Genomic DNA, 16,892 nt, shown 5'->3' on the forward strand with positions numbered 1-16,892 from the left:
CTTATTTAAACTGTAACAGTTATAACGTATATCAATATTATAAAGATAAATACATTGTATTCAAGTATTCTACTATGCAAATAAAACGGAAACCGATTATTTGGTTGCAGTAATACAAATATTGAGCGAAGTTGTCATCAATATTTATCATACTCTGTACAAATAATAAACATTATGGAAGTAGACAATAATAATAATAAAAAAAAATCAGGGCGAATGGACCCTGGCGAACAGGTATCAGGGCGAACAGATACCAGGGCGAACGTGAATCAGGGCGAACAGACCCGTATTTGTGTATGACAGCACTGTTCTCAAACTCTATTAACTTATACATTAATACATGTCACCTTTATTTCAAGGCAAAATTAACGTATGTCTACAGTCGCAGGCTTACCACTATAATTTTAGACAGCTAGGTTTTATAAACAGCAGTCGATGTGCAGATGTATCAACACACGTTCAACCTGATTATCAAAGCATACGGACCAAAACAAGCAGACAATAGGATGATTAACTTTGTGCGGAAGTCAACTTCACAGGTGCGACAATATCAGAAGTACGATATCAAAGAGAAGTCAGTTCGTTAGTTACTATCACAAACGGTCGAATTTTAAGGAAGATATCTTACCAGAATGTTAAACAAGATTATTATCCGATAGCATTTAACGAAAATTACCTTTTTTAATCACCCAAAGTTATGTGAATTATTTAAGATGGCCGCTCGTAATCTGGGTCACAATTTAGATCGCTTACGGCAATGAAAATGTAAACAAACATCATTGTTTCAAATACAAAGAGTCACAAAAAATGTTTGGCAAATGAAAAAAAAGAAAATAAATATTTATTATAAGGTAATGGACGCTATCTTGTCGGAATATTCCATTAATTATTTTTTTGGAAATTTTATCTTTTTTTTATTTGGATTATCTCCCTTAGGTCAAGTTTTCTCAAGCTGAAGATTTGTAGTTCTATCACAAATCTAAAATTGATTAAAAGAACAGAGTTCCAATGTAATTTCAATTGTTATGTCCAATTTGTGTCTAATTTTTGTCCTGTTTTTGCACCTAATAATGTGACTTTCATGTGTCAGTTTTACCAAAAATATAAGACACAGTCTCTTGTCTCAGAAAAAAATTCCTATCTACCTTAATATAAAGGTACATAGGAAAAAAAAATTCTGAGACGAGTGCCTGTGCACTTAGACCTTAATGAGATCCACATAATAAAAGCAGCACACCTTGTATTACTATGTTTCAAAAAATTTATATGGCATACAATGCGACAAAGTTACAATTATTTTGAAATTTTGGAAATTTATGTATGAACAATTTAGGGAGCTAACATTTGATTTTTATGGGGGGGCTAGAATGAAATTTGAAAAAAATAGGCAGGACAGGAGTTTTGAGAAAAAAAAAAAAGCAGGATGAGACAATTGCCAAAAAAAAAAAGTCAGGACGACAATTTAGGTAAAAAAAAGTCAGGATTAACTAAAAAAAAAAAAAAGGCAGGACCGAACAGAGTGAAAAATAAAAAGGCAGGACAGAGATTACAGCTAAAAAAAAATGCAGGACAAAATTTTTCATCCTAGCCCCCCCCATAAAAATCAAATGGTAGATCCCTTACATATAGTTCATCAAGAAAAATCTATATTTGAAATTTGATGAATTTAAGACAAATTTAAAAGGCACTGGCTATGGTTACATGGAGACAAATTGCCGGAGCGCAAAGTTTGGAAAGGGACCCATTAATAATGAATGTAACAATAATTATTGAGGCTTCCGTTACATGAAAAACAGCAATGTACACTAGATTTATCAAACTTAAATCTTCTCTAGTTTTGTTGCTTAATTCTTTCATATGGTAACTAAATAATACATTTTTTTTGGTACTTGTAATAATGATAAATAATAAATATTATTATTCAAAAAATGGTGTTTAAATGGTGGGTTCATAAAAAACGTGTCAGACTAAAACATGCTCCAAAAACCACTTACTGGATATGTAGAAAAGTTCATTGTAAATAAAAATAAAAATAATTGTATGTTTTAATTGTATGTATTGTAAATATAAAATAAATGTCTTCAACTTTTATTATTTAGTACATATGACTATAGTCCCATTGTACATTGCTGCTTTTAGTGTAACAATAACGCAATGTAACCTTAACCTCAATAATTATTGTTACATTCATAATTAATCAGGTCCTTACCCAACCATGCATTCCGGCATTTAGTCTCCAATGTAACAATATTAATTTTATTATTGTTACATTTCCATGTCACCGTAACCTTTAAAACTGTTTTTCACTGAATTTATGTGCTTTCTATACAGTTGTTAATGTGTTTTGAAATATTTCAATCACTCATAATTCAGGAAATAAAATATATATATGATTTTTTTTTATTTTTCAGTAATAAATCAATGAGCCAAAGCAGTATGCAAAATTTTACCTAAATCTGTTTCATAGCCCATTTACATTCATTGTTTCCTGTTCTTACTGTCACCATGCATTTACAGTATTTTTTTTTTATATCCTTGCCAACTCCAAGTTGGTGTATTGGTCCTTCATATACTTTTTTTCATATTGTATTAATGTATTTTGAGTGTAATTTATTATTTCAATTCAATTGCTTGTCATCATGGCCATGTTGTTCTGTTTTTGTTATCCCCAACCTTCTAATAATTTATAAATCAAAATCAAAACCCTAACCACATGCACACCTACAATATATCTGAAATAATGACAGACAGCTTGTCATCATGGCCATGTTGTTCTATTTTTGGTATCCCCAACCTTCTAATAATTTTTAAATAAAAATCAAAACCTTAACGACCGACCAACCGACCGACCGACCGACCGACCGACAGACAGACAGACAGACAGAGTGGAGGGATTGTGCTTGATATTCATATGATGAAGAAAAACCTTTCAATCAGTTTAATTGAGGCCTGTAGCTGGCATGTCAGTAACTGCTTGTAGTCCTTTGAATTTATGTATTATTGTTGTTTTGTTTAGGTTCTTTTGTTACATATTCTGACATTGGACTCAGACTTCTCTTAAACTGAGTTTTACTGTGGGTATTGTTGTGTGTTTGTTTTTTCTACATTTGCTAGAGGTATAGGGGGAGGGTTGAGATATCAAAAAAACAGGTTTACCATGTCCACTTGTATTTTTGTCCATCTGATGAAGTAAGTCTTTTTCAACTGACTTTTATAGTTCGTTCTTATGTTGTACTGTTATACCACTGTTCCAGTTTAGGGGGAGGGTTGAGATCCCTCTTACATGTTTAACCCCACAACAATATGTATGTATGTGCCTGTCCCAAGTCAGGAGCCTGTAATTTAGTGGTTGCCATTTGTTTATGTGTTACATATTTGTTTTTCATTAACTTTTTATATCAATAAGGCGGTTAGTTTTCTCGTTTGAATTGTCTTACATTGTCACTTCAGTGCCTTTTATAGCTGACTTAATGCGGTATGGGCTTTGTTCATTGTTGAAGGCATTACGGTGAGCTATAGCTGTTATTTTCTGTGTCATTTTAGTCTCTTGTGGAGAGTTGTCTCATTGGCAATCATACCACATCTTCTTTTTTATATTAACTCTGCCACATTTTTGGGCCTGTCCCAAGTCAGGAGCCACTGGCCTTTGTTAGTCTTGTATGTTTTTTAATTTTAGTTTCTTGTGTATAATTTCAAAGTTTAGTATGATGTCCTTTATCACTGAACTAGTATACATATTGTTAAGGGGCCAGCTGAAGGACTCCTCTGGGTGTGGGAGTTTCTCATTGCATTGAAGACCCATTGGTGGCCTTTGGCTGTTGTCTGCTCAGTGGTCGAGTTGTTGTCTCTTTGACACATTCCCCATTTTCATTCTCAATTTTATTAAAGGTGTGACTATACAAGAAGTATGGTGTAGAAATCTCATAATGTGCAGAGTGTTGGAATATGTATTCCTATTATTCCTTTTCATGTATTATATCTGTTACCACAGAATCATAAAGTTAAAGCCAAACTCTTTTGCTGGCATTTAGGTTTTGAATTTGTATGTTATACAATACATTCAATCTTTCAAATTATTACTTAACGTTAGTTCTGATTGACCTAATGAAGAGGCTCAGATTCTTTTGGCTCTAATGAGTTATAATATAATTGGCACCCTTCATGAAGAAAGAAGAGTCTGATTATAAGAATCCAGACTGAATTAAATAACAACATATGTATTTCAAGACCCAATCAATTAATCTATTACTAAAGGATCACATATGTAGAATTAGCCCTGATAGTCCAAATTGAAAAAATGATTATTAAGCATTCCTTTTGATTAATCTGCAATACACAATTAGTTTGATTAACATTATTTCCAATGTAGGATGTTGAAGGAAGTAGTCATATATCTTTTCTATAACTTTTCATTGTTTGCCTACTATTTGAAAATTGAATGCCTTTCCCAAGTCAGGAGCCTTTGGCCTTTGTTAGTCTTGTATTATTAATAATTTTAGTTTCTTGTGTATAATTTGGAGTTTAGTATGGCGTTCATTACCACTGAACTAGTATATATATTTGTTTATGAGCCAGCTGAAGGATTCCTCCGGGTGCAGGAATTTCTCGCTGCATTGAAGACCTATTGGTGACCTGCTGTTGTCTGTTCTATGGTCAGGTTGTTGTCTCTTTGACACATTCCCCATTTCCATTCTCAATTTTATTCTTTTTGTAAATTCATTGGGGTGTAAAAGGTTTGACCAAAGTACATTTTGTATGAAGCAGGGAAGCAATTTATTCTAAAAATGTGAGCTACATTATGAAATTACTAAAAGAAGCATCTCAAACTTATATCATGACTGTTACTATTCATTTTGAAATGAATGTTAATTTCAGAATGACATTAGACTGATGCTAGCCATAATAAAAAAACCCGTATGAAACAAACATCTAATGTAATTATTAATCAATCTGATTTAAATAAAAGTTCTGTATCTTTTTTTGCTTACAAGGATCTGAAAATGATCTGCTCTACTTTCTGTTTAAAGACCTTTTGGGATACTCTGGTTTTGTCATAATATCATGCACATCTTCAAAAGTCTATAGTATGAATTTCATTGGCTGATGTTATAATTATTAGTATAAAAGTAGAAGGAAGTGTTGTCAGATCCTTGTATGCAAAGAAGGAACAGATGATCTGTATTCTAATTTGATTGATTTATTTATTAACTAAATTGCCAGGTAGATAAGTTATTTTGGATCAGTTGGTAACTGGTTATACTGGTACAAATCTGCTGCATGCATAAACATATCTTATGTTTAAGTGTTCCAGACTGTTTTTTTCAATATTTTGATTGTATAGCTGGTATTATAGTCATCTAACTGCATTTGAATTAATTCTTCATTATTTTCAGACAATCTGATAATCTCTGGTAATCAAGTCAGTTTAAGATTGATTTCCCTCTCAAATTTTTAATTAAATCTTCAAAAATAAATCAGCTGATTATTTTCTAATCATCTACCTGTAATAACAGTATGAATTATACCTTGTGAATGTGATTGATGATATCCAGGTGAGAACAATTGGTCAAGTTCTTCCCATTAATGCTCATGATTTCATCTCCGATTTCCAGCTCCGAACTGTTAGCAGGGGACCCTGGGGAAATAAAACAATATTTATTTTTGTGTGACAGGTACTTTGTTACACCTGATGCAAGTTCTAATAGACATATCAATCAAAATAACTGTACTCAGATGCATTCTATCAATATACTTCCTGCTGGCAGAATCATTGGAAATTTATTATTTTCTGAACAGAATTGTTTGTCCAACCCTCATCATTATTATTTTGCGCACTTAGGTAAGCAGGAGATGTCAGCCTGTACTGCTTCTGAGTTTAATGCATGCATTTATCATTGAAAATTTCCAATAGTGGGCAATAATGTGAAATTCATTAATGTGATTCCTATACTTGATGAAATAGATTATTACAAGCAAAAATAAACTAACTTTAATTATTTATAAATATTCTAAGAATCATGCAATGCCGAACCTTGATACATGTTAAACATGTTCATATTTATAAATACAAATAAAATACTCCTGTAAAATTATAAAAGACTATGAATATAAAATTTGAATGGCTGTTTATATTATAAATATGAAATGTATGAAATGCATAGGGATGTTCCTCTATTTTTGAAATATAGATGTTACAAGCATTTTGTAGAATTCCTGAAAAATTGAGCAATTTTCAAAAATGCCTATGAGATTCAGGGTTTAAATATTTTAAAAATGATTTATTAATTTTCTGGCATTTTATAAAATGCCTTAACTTATAACATTGAATGAAATGTTTGCAAAAACTGAACAATGGGAAGTATTGAATTTAGTAGTTTATTATATAATTGCTTATTTTAAAGCATATACCATAAGAGATTAAACAAGTAAAAATAATATTCTATATATTTTATATTATTTACAATTCAAAAAGGCATTGAATTAAAGTATAATTTGTTATTTCATGAAATGTTTGACTGTTACACAATTTTTCCTGATTATTTTGCAAAGACAACGTTTGGAACTTCTAGTCACCAGCACTAAAATCACATTCGGTGAAACCCTAACCATCACACTTTCTGCCTGTAATTTTTTTAATAAAATCTTTAATGTTTGAAAAAAAGTGGATTTACAAACAGCACACTGTCATGAAATTCTTCTTATATTTCCTGTGTTCCCAAAAGATTCAAAGTAACATTAGCATGATTAGGTTGACTTACATCTTTTGGCCGAACAGATAGTTCAAGGGGGTTAATCAGATCTTCTTAAGATTGTAGACATAAGAGTAAGAATCACCTGAGGCCCCATAACAAAGATAAAGATAATCTGACTTATTACAATGATGATCAATACCAAAACTGGTCTTGTGTGGATAGTGTTCAATCTTTACTTAAATTAAGAGTACATGTATCAAAACTCAATGTTTCTGTATTGCACTGTTGTTTTTCCAATTTTTATACGACTGCAAAAAAATTTTTTTTGGATCATATAATGGTATGGTGTTGTCGTCTGCGTTGTCATCTGAAGACACATTGGTTTCTGGACAATAACTTTAGTTGAAGTTAAAAGATCTTTATGCATTTTTTTCAGAAGGTTCAATACCACTAAAGAAAGCCTGGGATTAATTTTGGGGATGATCGCCCAAACCGTTTAGGAATTAGGGGCCCAAAACAAGCATTTTTCTAGTTTCAGGATAATAATTTGTGTATAGATATTTCTATTGCTCTGAAATTGTACCATAATGTTACAGCTTTTACATTAATGCTAGCAAGACAAATCTTTGTTTGGCTTGCTTGCTTTGTTTGTATCAGTGTTTGCTCAAGCATGGCAATTAAGATAGGCGGGGCTTCAGCTTGTATACATCATACTTAAATTTTATTGGACGTTATGTTTGAGGTTAAGGACACTAAATTTTAAAACATCCCATGACTCATATTCTCAAATGTTTCCTTACCTGTAAATATACAATACAGACAGGATTTTACTATGTCGAAATTATCTCCCCATTACGCCAGTTTATTTTCACAATCGTAGAAATGGAAGACAATTTTTTTTTCAAATATCCAACTTAAAGACTGTCGTCAAGCACTTTTAGTAAAATAGCTATTCGAACACACCTACTCTGATTTTGTGATCCATTGGATAGGTATTTCACTTCACCCCTATATTTCATCTTTTACTACTGTGATTTTTTTTATGTTATAAAGTCAACCTGTAGCTTTGCTATATTAAAATGATACAATATGAAGCGAGATGATGTATCAAATACTCTTGCTTTGTACGTTTTCAAGACAAAATATTCATCTCAAACACACCCTCGGAGTTCAGTATTTTTGTGTTTTTACTTTTTACCCTAACATAAAAAATGTACACTCGATGTCCTCTTTTCGATACAATTGTTTCCCATTTTTTTGAATATTTTCTTGAGTTACATAATGGAAGGGCAGGCATGGAAATAACTGACTGAACTACATGTAATAGATTGATATGTTATAAAAAACAATATTAGGTCAATGCAGAAGGCCAGTTTCTCAGCCTCATACAAGAAAAAAGTTTATATTTTTCTTTCATTGACAAATTATTGTATTTTTACAGGTGAGGAAACATGTGAGAATATTTGTCATGTGATTAGGTGTCCTTAACCTCAAACATAACGTCCAATAAAATTTAAGTATGATGTATACAAGCTGAAGCCCAGCCTATCTTAATTGCCATGCTTGAGCAAACATTGATACAAACAAAGCAAGCAAGCCAAACAAAGATTTGTCTTGCTAGCATTAATGTAACAATTTTTAAGGGGATGCATATATTTTTTTCTCTTCAAATTTTTGAAAAGTTTTAAAGATGAAATCTTCAATTTCACACTGACAGTAACGAGCAATAGATTTGAAAAGTTTTTTACCACATTTATTTTGTGTCAGAAACCTTTATTATGTCAAAATTTTTACCACAAATCCAAAATCAGACAGTATCAATCTTGAATGTTGTGTCCATACTTGCCCAACTGTTCAGGGTTTGACCTCTGCGGTCGTATAAAGCTGCACCCTGCGGAGCATCTGGTTGGATATGTTGAAATCAATTTAAATTCTTTAAAAGAATTTATCATGAAATCAAACAAAATGCAAAATAGCTTGTTACCAAGAGAAACAAAATCAAGATTTCTTATAAATTTTGCAGAGATTTTCAATAAAAACTGGTTGGAGAAAAATAGATTCATCAAATTAGATTTCTTAAAAAGCTATGATAAGCTGATCAATGTGAGTAAAACAAAAAAAGTTTTATAGAATGTGAGCTTAAATTCCATTGATGCTTTTGTAGAAACTGCTAAGGTGAGCATCAAAATGCAGATCTTGAATATGTTGCTCCTTTTTACTTTTTATTGTTAATATGTAGATGAAACATATTTTAAAGTTACACTGAATTATTAAAGATTTTTCTTAAACCTTATTCAAGGGGAGATAACTAAACTGGTTAATATTGAAAACCAATTTACTGGTAGTTTTACAACCTTTTTTTTTACTTTTTACATTATTAAAGTGATAAATAAAAAATTATTCCTTCCAAAAGTACTTATATCTTTAAAGTTAATCATATTATAGTTTTTGCTTTCTTAAAACAAAACCATGAATTTCCAAATGTCAACCAGTATATATTATAAACAAGAGGCTGTCACAACGACAGCAAACCGGATTTATTAATATTTATTTGTGTCCTGGCAATATCACAAGAACCATTACTGATTAATGGTGAAAGTGAAAATCGTCAATATCAAATTTGACCTCCATTTTGTCATCAGTATCAACATCTTAAAATTTGAAAAGCTTAGATTGAATGGTTCATGAGTAAATGCAACAACGTGAATGGAAACGCCATTTCAAAATCTTTCAAGAACCATAACTCCTAAACGGTAAAAGTCAAAATCATCATTATTGAACTTGACCTCTAATTTGCCATCAGTAACAACATATAAAAATTTCAAAAGCTTTGGTTGAATGGTTCATGAGAAAATGCACGGACACGACTGGAAACACCATTTTTCAATCTTTCAAGAACCATAACTCCTGAACGGTAAAAGTCAAAATCGTCATTATTGAACTTGACCTCTATTTTGTCATCAGTAACAACATATTAAAATTTGGGAAGCTTTGGTAAAACAGTTCATGCGTAAATGCACGGACACGACTGGAAAAACCATTTTTCAATCTTTCAAGAACCATAACTCCTGAACGGTAAAAGTCAAAATCGTCATTATTGAACTTGACCTCCATTTTGTCATCAGTAACAACATATTAAAATTTGGGAAGTTTAGGTAGAACAGTTCATGCGTAAATGCACGGACATGACTGGAAACTCCATTTTTCAATCTTTCAAGAACCATAACTCCTGAACGGTAAAAGTCAAAATCGCCATTATTGAACTTGACCTCCATTTTGTCATCAGTAACAACATATTAAAATTTGGGAAGCTTAGGTAGAACAGTTCATGTGTAAATGCAAGGACACGACTGGAAACTCCATTTTTCAATCTTTCAAGAACCGTAACTCCTGAACGGTAAAAGTCAAAATCGCCATTATTGAACTTGACCTTCACTTAGTTGTCAGTAACAACATATTAAAATTTTAAAAGCTTTGGTTGAACGGTTCATGAGTTAATGCACGGACAACATTTGATTGCCGCCCGCCTGCCCGCCGTACATCCCCAAATCAATAACCGACATTTTTGTCACAAAAATCCGGTTAAAAAGAATATAATTGCTCCCTGAAAATATGTTATTTGTTATGTTACCATTTTGTGGTTATGGTTAAACTTTCTTTCATAAAAATTTAAGAAAAATTACAATATTTCTAATATTGATTCATTTGATAAAAATAAAATAATACTTGAATCATTCTATCTTAATTGGTTTGGATGTTAGAAACCCACTTGCATATAGATTTATGCTAAGATCCTCAATAAAAAACACATCATCAAAGATTTCTTTAGATACCTTTGTCACCCAACTGTATAATCTGTCACTTCATCTAACAAGGTCATTCTTTTACAGCTAAATAGACAATAAAAAGAAAATCCAGCTGCCAGTTGGTTTGTCAATAATTGTGCAAAGACTTTCCAGCAATTTACACAATCTAATCAAAATCCTTATTGCTAAATGTAACCATGTTGCCACAAGTCCGACCTGATTACCAGACTTCACCTTCAACTCCCTCTCTCTGATAGTTTATAATGTTAAATGGTTATTGGAAATTTGGAAGAATTTTTCATATCAGTAAATTGAATTGTCTGTGATTGAAATCTTGAAACCAAATCTTCTTACTCAGTGAATTAAATGCATGTCCAATTGCCACGATGCTGAAAGCTTTTCATAGTTAAAAACAGCTTGTGAAATTCATCTGAACAAATGTATGTATACTCAAAAAGGATAACACAAATACTGCCATATATAGGAGCTAACTGCATGAAAAAATAAAATGACACTTGAATCAAACAACTTTTACATGTTCAATGCTCAAATATATATTACATCCTACAAAATAATAGATCTAAATGTTTCAGATTTGAAATGTTTGTGGAATCTTTTAATTTTCTTCGAGTTGAAATATCTTAAGACAAAAAGCATTTCCCTCACCTGAAATGAGTTATTTCAAGGTCACATATTATTGACAAAGCATTTGGTATACCAACAAATTTCTATATTAAAAAACACCTGATCATATTTTGTTGTATTTTGAACTAAATATGATCATATGGCTGCAATGTGAATTTTGAAATCAACCAAAGGGCGTTTAAAGTTTGAATTTTTTTATAAACATTTGTCTATTGTTGAAGACCATGCATTGACCTCTAGATGTCTTTATGGTTTTGATTGTCATTGGGTTGCTGTCTTATTGATTAATATCCGACACCTTTGTTAATCATAAGAATTATAATTGTTATTTAAAAAAGAGTGCTTTGAGATGTAGTTTGATACTGATAAAGGATTTTTAGATTTAAACTGGTTACCTGTGCCTGGTTTTACTATTTTTAACCTTCTACAGGTTTTTAATTTACACAAGAGACAGATTGAATTGCATTAATTTTGTATAATAATTTTATTAATTTGGAATAAAATTTCTTTCTTATTATGAATTTTGGCAATAACTCACCATGGACTTGGCACTTCTACATCCTTTCAGGTTTTTTTCTCTCGTAAACTATTTATAACCTTTTTATATGACGATCCAAAGAATGAAAGATGGCATACAATGATAACCAACTGATTAATCACTTGATTAAATATTATTTATATTTATAGTAGTTAATATTTCCATTTTGGTATTCTGTAATATAACAATTAAATTGAATAACCAATTTTTTCTGCTTTGATCGGTATTGTTAATTTTTGTTTTTAATTTTCACCAACGTTGAAATAAGACTGATTTAATCAATATGGGAGTACTTACAAAACATCTTTGAAACAAGCATATGTTTCATTGATTCAAAAACTCACTCCTGATTAAGGGATCTTTCCAAAATTATTAATCTTTGGCCATTTTTTTTTTAATTTCCTGAAAACTTTGTGCAATTTCAGGCTTACAGCACAGTATGGACTCCTTCCTGTCTATGACCTGACATGAGCAAGACAATTTCACTTTCCTCTTTTTCAGTACTTTAAGACTGTGTGAATTGTTTAATTAAATGAAAGTTTAACAAACTTTAAATGTTATAAATAAACAGGAAGATACCAAAAGGGAAAATTAAAATTCATATGTCAAAGAGAGACTTAAATACTTAAATTGAAAAAAAAACCTTTCTTGGGAGCAGGATAATGATAAGCCGTAAAACAATGCAGGATGGTGGATTGAAGTATATCATACAAAACAACACATCTCAAACTAGAGGCTCAAAGAGCCTGTGTTACTCATTTGCATCTTCAACAATACACTTTTTGATAAAAATCATCATTAAAGGGCAATAACTCCACAATAAGTTAACTAACTACTTCAATCACTTGACATATTTGTAAAGCTCGTCCTGCTGATTGTTTGCATTTTTAAAGTTTCTGTTTCTGAATTGCAGTTTTCAAGATAATCGGTAAAAAGGGATTGAAAAAAGTGGCCATAGCTCCTATAAGTAGTCATCTGATGATTTCGGCCATGTTGCATTAATATTTGGATATCTTGCCTTGCTGATTAGTTTTGCTATTTAAAGTTTCCATCTATTAACAAGATAATAAAAAAAACCCTGCAAAACATTGTAAATATTTATTTTTAAAAGGGCAATAACTCCAATAAGAATGTGACTGACAATTTTGATGTAATTGTCTGAATTGTAGATCATGTCCTGTTGATCATTTTGGATTATAAGTTTCTCTCTATCTATTATTGTTTTCATGATAAAAGGCAAAAATGAAAAAAAAAATTAAATTCATCATTTAAAGACAGTAACTTTTATAAGAAGTCATATATTTGGCACTCATAACACATTTTGTTATATCTATATACTGGTATATATATATAAGTACGTCTGAGTCAGTGACAACCCTACAACAGATGTATCCATCGGATCGCCATCAATGATGGTGATACATGGCTGTGTACATAATGTATATACAATTCGTCTAAACATCAACCCAACAATGTTAGATCTGTAAATTTGCTTTCGCAAATTTTTTGTTCTTCCCTCGCCGGGATTCGAACCCATGCTACTGTGATATCGTGACACCAAATAGCCTGCACTGCATATATATATATGACTGTAATGAAACAGAAGGAAAATTTCAACTTTGAAAGTCTTTGTCAGATTTTCTCTATCTATAATAGGCTAAAAGATAATAGATACTAGAGGATCTTAAGAGCCTGTGTCGATCACCTTGGTCTATGTGCATATTAAACAAAGGACACAGATGGATTCATGACAAAATTGTGTTTTGGTGATGGGGATGTGTTTGTAGATCTTACTTTACTGAATATTCTTGCTACTTACAATATTATTGATCTATAATAAACTTTTAGTTACGGAGGAAAATGTTTTGTAAAAATTTACCGAATTAATAAAAAAATGTTAAAAAATGACTATAAAGGGCAAGGGGTCAACTGACCATTTTGGAAATTTTGACTTATTTGTAAATCTTTTTTTGCTGAACATTATTGCTGTTTACAGTTTATCTCTATCTTTAATAGTATTCAAGATAATAACTAATAATGGCAAAATTTCTTTAAAAATTACCAAACCAAAAAAACCAGTTGTCCAATTCATCTGAAAATTTCAGGCCAGATATATATTGACTTGATAAACAATTTAACCTATGTCAGATTTGCTCTAAATGCTTTGGTTTCAGAGTTATAAGCTAAAATCTACATTTTACCCCTATGTTCTATATTTAGCCATGGTGGCCATCTTGGTTGGTTGACACACATTTTTTAAACAAGATACCCTAATAATGATTGTGGTTAAGTTTGGTTAAATTTGGCCCAGTAGTTTAAGAGGAGAAGATTTTTGTAAATGATTACAAAAATTTACAAAAAATTGGTAAAAAATGACCATAAAGGGCAATAATTCCTTAAGGGGTCAACTGACCATTTTGGTAATGTTGACTTATTTGTAGATCTTATTTTGCTGAACATTATTGCTGTTTACAGTTTATCTCTATCTTTAATAGTATTCAAGATAATAACTAATAATGGCAAAATTTCTTTAAAAATTACCAATTGGGGGCAGCAACCCAAAAAACCAGTTGTCCAATTCATTTGAAAATTTCAGGCCAGATATATATTGACTTGATAAACAATTTAACCTAAGTCAGATTTGCTCTAAATGCTTTGGTTTCAGAGTTATAAGCTAAAATCTACATTTTACCCCTATGTTCTATATTTAGCCATGGCGGCCATCTTGGTTGGTTGACACACATTTTTTAAACAAGATACCCTAATAATGATTGTGGTTAAGTTTGGTTAAATTTGGCCCAGTAGTTTAAGAGGAGAAGATTTTTGTAAATGATTACAAAAATTTACAAAAAATTGGTAAAAAATGACCATAAAGGGCAATAATTCCTTAAGGGGTCAACTGACCATTTTGGTAATGTTGACTTATTTGTAGATCTTACTTTGCTGAACCTTATTGCTCTTTACAGTTTATCTCTATCTATAATAATATTCAAGATAATAACCAAAAATGGCAAAATTTCCTTAAAATTACCAATTCAGGGGCAGTAACCCAACAACCGATTGTCTGATTCATATGAAAATTTCAGGGCAGATAGATCTTAACTTGATTAACAATTTTACCCCCATGTCAAATTTTTCCCTCAATGCTTTGGTTTAGAGATATAAGCCAAAATCTACATTTTACCCCTACGTTCTATTTTTAGCCATGGCGGCCATCTTGGTTGGTTGGCCGGGTCACTGGACACATTTTTAAACCTAATGATGATTGTGGCCAAGTTTGATTAAATTTGACCCAGCAGTTTCAGAGGAGAAGATTTTTGTAAAAGTTAACAATGACTGACGCCAGACGCCAAGTGATGAAAAAAGTTCACTTGGCCCTTTGGGCCAGGTGAGCTAAAAATTAGCATTTTCCCCCTATGTTCTATGTTTTTAGCCATGTCAGTCATGATGGTTGGCAATTGAGGTCATCTAACACAAATTGAAAACTAGATTCCCAAAGGATGATTGTGACTAAGTTAGATTCCTATATTGGCCCAGTAGTTTCAAAAAGAGAAGATTTAAAAAAAAGCTTAGGGACGACAATAGACCAAAAATGATGAGAAAAGCTCACTTGACAATTCAGTCAGATGAGCTAAAATAAAATAGTGCAAATAGACCATGCAGGAAACTGTATACAAAAATATTAATTTGGTTGGCAGCCATTCGTATTGAAAGCGTAGGTGAGAAACTCTTCTTAATGCATCCTTTTAGCATGAAATGAAATGGATATTAAATCAAAAACAAGTAAACAGTTTTATATTAATTTCTTATGGCATAGGGTCAGATTCTCCAAGGTATATTTGCAATGCAAATCAACTTCAGTCAATCATTTTCCATAAATCATTCACTACATGAAATCTGCACTTAATTATTAACTTTCAACAAAATTAATAATTTAGCATTTGCATTAATTTGCTTGAAATCCCCATTGTTTGTTTTTGAGTTATTATTGATGAGTATCAACATGAACACAGGATGAGTGATAGTGATTACTATATATACTGTGCCAACACCCTACAAGGCATTGGTCTGAAATCCTGAAATTTTCTCTATAACCTATTCTAAAGGAATTATGTTGATTATTGCAATTATCAGTGGCGGATCTAGAAATTTTCATAAGTTGGGGCCCACTGGCTGCCTAAGAGGGACCTGCCCGCGTCAGGCTTCAGTGATTCCCTATATAATCAACCAAATTTTTTTCTCAATAGGGGGCTCCCCCCTAAATCCTCCTTAGATTTAAGTCGTCCTTAAAACTCAGTGGGGGGGTCAAGAAATTTTTATTAGGGGCCCACTGACTGCCTGAGACAGGGCCTGTTCCACTCATGCTTCAATAATTCCCTATATAATAATAAAAAAAATCCTGCCTCTGGAACTGTAAATTCAAATTTTGTGTGATTTTTTTTTATAGTTGCCATTTCAGTCCATATAATTCAATAATAATAAAAGCAAGCAAAAATTTCAGAATTTGCAGTATCTCCTTGCACTATTTGTATGTTAGTATCTGAACTAATATGAACATTTACATTACTCAAACCAGTGCCATGTATAATAAATGTATTGGTCAACTGACCTATTCTTATTTCACATGGTCAGACTCTTAAAATCAATTTAAATGTCTGTAATCAAAGTTTCTGAATGCTGACCGTCTAAATGGCCATAGAAATCAAAGGTTGCCCTAGAAGATCCTAGAAGGTCATTCCACTTCAAAGTGTCAATATGGTGGTTGTACTTTTATGAACTTTTTCTATAATCTCAGATTTAGATTATTTTGTATGCAACTGAATAGAAAATTAAGATTTTTCCAGTCTGTATTCCTTTAACATCATTTAAAAAACAAATCTGAATGTCAATTTTCCAGACATGGGGGCTCATTGGGGGGATCCCGCTTACTGTTTTGTCAGATTCCTGTATTACACTATGTACGTAAGCTATCTCATTTTTTTGTAATTTCCCGTGTCCCGCTAGACTTCATTTCCTGTTTTTCATGACACAATAATTTGACTTTCACTTGTCACGCTTACTGAAAAATCAGTAATCCCATGGCACGCTTAGACCCAAATGAGACCCACCAGACACATCACTTCAATGTATGAATCCATATGCATGTCTTAAAATTAAATAGAGTAACAGTGAGATATCTTAACCTAGATGGACATTTTCAATACAATGTAT

At 31.7% G+C, this 16,892-nt stretch overlaps 1 protein-coding gene across 7 annotated transcripts in view; it reads right to left on the reverse strand.

Annotated features, from left to right (window-relative positions):
• Positions 1-16,892, reverse strand: part of LOC143068329 (protein PALS1-like) — a 54,997-nt gene that overhangs the window by 28,999 nt on the left and 9,106 nt on the right. For 4 of the 7 annotated variants that reach the window (XM_076242280.1, XM_076242278.1, XM_076242279.1 and 1 more), the window contains one exon: positions 5,526-5,635. In XM_076242280.1, coding sequence (XP_076098395.1) covers positions 5,526-5,635 — 110 coding nt within the window. Of the gene's footprint in view, positions 1-394; positions 581-628; positions 648-676; positions 758-5,525; positions 5,636-16,892 lie in introns of those variants that run through there. The other 3 variants (XM_076242282.1, XM_076242285.1, XM_076242283.1) reach the window with 3 other exon arrangements.

Source organism: Mytilus galloprovincialis, chromosome 3, assembly GCF_965363235.1.
Source record: "Mytilus galloprovincialis chromosome 3, xbMytGall1.hap1.1, whole genome shotgun sequence".
NCBI classification, from domain to species: Eukaryota; Metazoa; Mollusca; class Bivalvia; order Mytilida; family Mytilidae; genus Mytilus; species Mytilus galloprovincialis.